Genomic DNA, 5,098 nt, shown 5'->3' on the forward strand with positions numbered 1-5,098 from the left:
TCTACCAGGAGTATGGCTGCTTCTAAAGCTCTTTTGTCGGGGGTTTCCCTGAGTGATGTTTGTGATGCGGCTGGATGGTCTTCACCGCATACTTTTATTAAGTTCTATGACCTAGACTTAAGCTCTACCCCTGGGGCACAGGTGCTCTCGTCCTCTGTGCGCTAGTCTCACATGACGGTCATTTGGTCCTATGGCGACGTGGGTATTCGCGTTCCCGCAGCGTTTGACGCAGCTCGAAGTTCCCTTGAAAGGGAACGTCTCGGTTACGTATGTAACCCTAGTTCCCTGATAGGGAACGAGACGCTGCGTCGCTCCGCCATACTCCCGGCACTCCCGTTAGCGCTTCCTTCAAGCCTATCAGAAGCTAATGCGCTTGTGTTTTTGGGGTGCTTTATAGTTTCCTGGTCGATGACGTCACCCGCCTATGACGTTTCATCTCTCCATTGGGCTGATTCCATACGTGCTTCATGACGCACAACGCAGGGGCGTTCCCGCAGCGTTTGACGCAGCGTCTCGTTCCCTATCAGGGAACTAGGGTTACATACGTAACCGAGACGAATTCTGTCATAGAGGAATTATAACTTTGAATTTCTGGTTACTATCTGGCCCCCATTAGAGATCCCTGCTTAAAGCACTCTCATCCTCATCAAAAAAAAAAAAAAAAAAAAGAAGAAAAAAAAGAAGAAAAAGTTAAGTCTTAGAAACAAAAATGAGCAAACTTTGCATGTGGGCATGTGCCTTGTTATATACTCTAAAGATCAGTTTATGTTCATGGAGGTAAGGACCACCTTGAGCCAAGATATAAAGGTTTCCGTAAACTTCATAATTTATTGTGTGCCATGACACATAGCTGTTGTGAGTAAACCAATTCAAATTAAAATAAAAAATTGGTTAAGCGACCTACATTGGACCACTTGAAATGGTTTGAACCCAATGATCCAATTACACAGTGATACATGTTATACATGTGACATACATTGGCATTTGTGTAGGGCTGTAAAGTGTGACATATCCAACAAAATCGAACATTTAATGACATTATTTTATTTCAAACTCACTTCATATCGTCAGCGTCGAGTGTTTTATATAACTTCCTTTTGTGGTCTTATCTGAAGTGACTTCATAACACAGAATGAGGCAGAGAAATTATGTAATTTTTTTAAATAGTATTCTACAGTGATAGAGGCTACAGTATGTCGATTAGCATTGCATTATAAATATACTTTATTCTTATGAAAATACCTGAGATGTTTTAAAGAAAACAGATAAACCATTTATTTTCTTCCTGTTTCATCTGTCATTTTTGGCAAATAAAGAAAATGTGTGTATGAAAACATTTCTGGTTAAGGTTTGTATTTTGTGTGTCCTGTATGGAACATTAATGTCCTTTGTCAGTCACATGCCTGTTTAGGTGATGAGCAGCACTATACTGTGGCTGTTTTCAGAGACACTAACACTCGTTGTATACTTTTGCTACACTGTGTGCTATACAAAACTTTCAACCTCTGTAGCACCAGTGCGTGCAAAAAGTCTTTGTGTACTTGTTTAATTGACTTAGGTTACACAGGCATTTGCTACTTAAATATCAAAAAGTTCTGATGTAAAATGTTTAACTTTTCTGAAAAGAAAAGAAAAAATGACATCATACTTGTCCATACACCGAGTTGTATCTCTCAAAGTACTGACTGTTTTGAGTCTGTATCCTTCCTCTGGCTGGTGCCTGTGGCTAAAGTGAAATGAGAAATGAAATCATTACTGATGGATTCAGTTTTTATGAAAAGGACCATTTACAACGTATTCACTATTTAAGTGATGGGGGTGGGGTGGACTCACAATGTCCTGTCCTGTTTCTCTGTGACTTAAATCTTTGCTGTTTTTCCTCCTGTAAACATAACTTACAGTATCACATGTGTTGTTCTCACATTTGACAAAGGTTTAATATTACCACAACAAATACTGAGATATGATTTGCATATCTTTACTCATCATCTTTTCTATCTCTAAAATTAGCAGAGACAGTGCATTAAAGCAAGTGAAATAAATATATGCATACTGGTGTGTCAAATATTTACTAATATTCATGAAAAGGTCACTGTCACTTCATCATACATGAAATCTAAAATCAATAAACGATCTCATCAGTTTATAGTGTGTTAATGTCTCTCACCTGTGAATGCAGATGCTGATGGTGATTATAATAAAGACTATAATGACACCAGAACATGAGATGATGATGATGATGATGATGGTGTAGAGAGGCATTTGTTTGGGTGACGGTGGCCTGTTTTCTGACAGACAAAAGAGTCAAACAAACATGATATCAGTCGACCAGCACTCTTCTAGATACTAGTCACTGGTTACGAACATACTTATATTTATTCTATAATAAATGCATTCTTTTTGGAAGGATCAACAAATGAAATCATGGAATAACCTGTTATTGTTAATGTCCATCTTATTGCTGCTGGATAACAGGTGTAGTTTCCTGCATCAGACGCTTGTATTTGATGTATTTTTAATTCTCTTGAAACTGGGTTGATGTGAATCCTGTTTGAGCTGAAGTTTCTCAAAGTGTTGTTATTATTCGAGTCATAACTAAAAATAACAGAGCTGTTCATTTTCCATGTCCAATCTTCATCAAATGGGGTTCTGTTGCAGTGAAGTGTAACTGTTTCCCCCACAAACACTGTTTCGTTGATTTGCTGCCGAATCCTTTGCTCTTGATTTGATTTGGAATAATCTGAGGAAAAGACAGTAACTGCATCAGAATTAAGGTAGAACACAAGTGTGAACACATGAATCCACAAGCTCATAAGACAAACCTGTTGCCCAATTCCTTAGTCACCGCGAACACACACAAGGACATCACACAACACCAAACCAAACAATCAGTCACAACAACAATGGAACATACCTGCATAAGTCAGTAAATATATGATGACCCATATATTTAGATGCAGGATTCTGGTTCGAAAGACCTCCATGATCGCAAAAGGTAGACATGAACATGTCACGCTCCCTTCAACATTTCAAGCACTTCTGCAAACGAGAACGAAGGGAAGTGGTTACATGAGAGTGGGACACCGCCAAGAACCGCTGAGCTCAAGAGAGCAACGTGATAATCAGAACGTGAAATAGCTTAAGATACTTACGATTATTACAGCTACTCTGAGACGACATAAGGATTACTATCCAGAGTAGTATATTTCTTACATTATATTTGAAAAGTACTGTATGAGTAGTTGACTTCAGATGTAGTCTTTTTTTTACTAGCATTAATAATTTGTTAAAATTTATAAAAATATAAAAAAATAGAATATACAGTATGTACAGTATATAAAATAAATGTTTTTAAATAGCTTTATTAGTTCATTTTAAAATGGTCCTATAGTGTAAATTAATTTTATATATTATTATTTTTCTAATGCTGTTTAAAATGTTTTAGATGGAGTTTAACACGTCACACAAGCGTGCAGGTAATGTCATCTTTCTAAAAACTTTTTATTATAATTATTTATTGCTACTGTATGTATTGCTATTAAGGCATACATTAGCCTTCCTTTATATCAAGCCTGTATGGTGTAAATACACCCAAAATTCATATGCACAATTATTTTGCATTAATGTAGAAGCAGGACAAATATTTTCTATAAATTCAGACACTAAACTCAGTAGTGTGCATTACAACAGCCTCTTTGACAGACAAACCTCATAACCCACACACTTCCTGTATTCTAGGACCCTCTGTACCATAGAAAACATTTGTGGACCAAAGATAAAAGCTTTAAGCACATTTGACACTTATAATGATGACCTTTGTTCACTGTTTTGACTGGACTTCTTCAATGGGGGTGAAAATGAAAAAGGGATATAAGAATACAGAGAACACCACAGTTTAAAACTGATTATAAAATGGATGGTTCAAGTTCTGGATGTTGATGCAAAACACCTCTTCAGGCATATCACTGTGCGGCTCCCATATAGTTATGTTTTCTGCATAGCAACATATTATCATAGGCTCCATTGGAAATATGTCACTTGATGAATTTGCTTAGCAATATAATATTACAATGATAATTAATAAATGTGAAAAAAGCAATAAAGCACTTGTGCTTAACAACACCTCTTTAGCCGTGACTGTCCTGACAATATAGCATGACCTGTGATATTTTATTATATAATCTTTTGTGTGGGAATGGAAAGATCTGTACGATCAGGTTTGTATGTGGTGAATAAATTCCACTGGTCAAAGCAGTTGAAAGCACATGTGCACAGACCGTTGTATCATTTTTCCACCTCGGTTAGCGTCATAGAAGTAGATATGAAGCAAATAGGCCAAAAACCACTACAGCATGAGGTGTAGATCTGGGCTTGTAATGGAAAGGTTGTTCGTTCAATTCATAAGCTTCTTAAAGCAATAGTCTTGTTTTATTTAGTCTCCTGTCTTTTATTTACTGGTTTTGGTCCATGCAATTTTAAACAGCACATCATCACCATCATCAGTGCCGTAAAAGATTATTCAATAAAACGTTGAGTAATGAATCATTTAAAAAGCTTCCAATGAATTTGCTGGCCCGATCAAACAGTGTCATTTCAACTTTTAGGTTTCTGTACATTTATTTGATCAATGACCTGCTTAAACACTTTATGAGGGAAGAAAAACTGTAACTTTTTCTGATGGTGGATTTAATGTTGCTTGCTATTGTGATTTGACAGAAGCTGCAGTGAGGTCATCATTTAACACATTTTCAACAAGCTAATTAAAAAAATACAACATTTGCTTTAAATTACTATTTAATAATTGTGGGGCGGCAGTGGCTCAGTGGTTCATGTAGGTTATCTACAAACCGAAAGGTTGGTGGTTCAATCCCCGGTTCCACCTGACCAAGTGTCGAGGTGTCCATGAGCAAGACACCTAACCCCAACTGCTCCCGACGAGCTGGGTGGCGCCTTGCATGGCTGACACCGCCGTCGGTGTTTGAATGTGTGTATGAATGGGTGAATGTGAGGCAACTATGTAAAGCGCTTTGGTGGCCATTCGGTCTGTGAAAGCGCTATATAAATGCAGTCCATTAAATTACTATGACTACCATTTTCT

At 37.3% G+C, this 5,098-nt stretch overlaps 1 protein-coding gene across 1 annotated transcript; it reads right to left on the reverse strand.

Annotated features, from left to right (window-relative positions):
- Positions 1-802: 802 nt before the first annotated feature.
- LOC143723892 (uncharacterized) lies at positions 803-3,092 on the reverse strand. Its single transcript, XM_077216761.1, has 5 exons — positions 2,915-3,092; positions 2,435-2,740; positions 2,168-2,288; positions 1,834-1,882; positions 803-1,726 (listed from the first exon to the last, which is right to left on the reverse strand). Exons 1-5 carry the CDS (start codon positions 2,982-2,984, stop codon positions 1,643-1,645), a joined length of 630 nt encoding a protein of 209 aa, XP_077072876.1. The 5' UTR covers positions 2,985-3,092; the 3' UTR covers positions 803-1,642.
- Positions 3,093-5,098: the final 2,006 nt, after the last annotated feature.

Source organism: Siphateles boraxobius, unplaced genomic scaffold (assembly GCF_051911475.1).
Source record: "Siphateles boraxobius isolate OS27281-9 unplaced genomic scaffold, OSU_SipBor_1 7, whole genome shotgun sequence".
Lineage (NCBI taxonomy): Eukaryota > Metazoa > Chordata > Actinopteri > Cypriniformes > Leuciscidae > Siphateles > Siphateles boraxobius.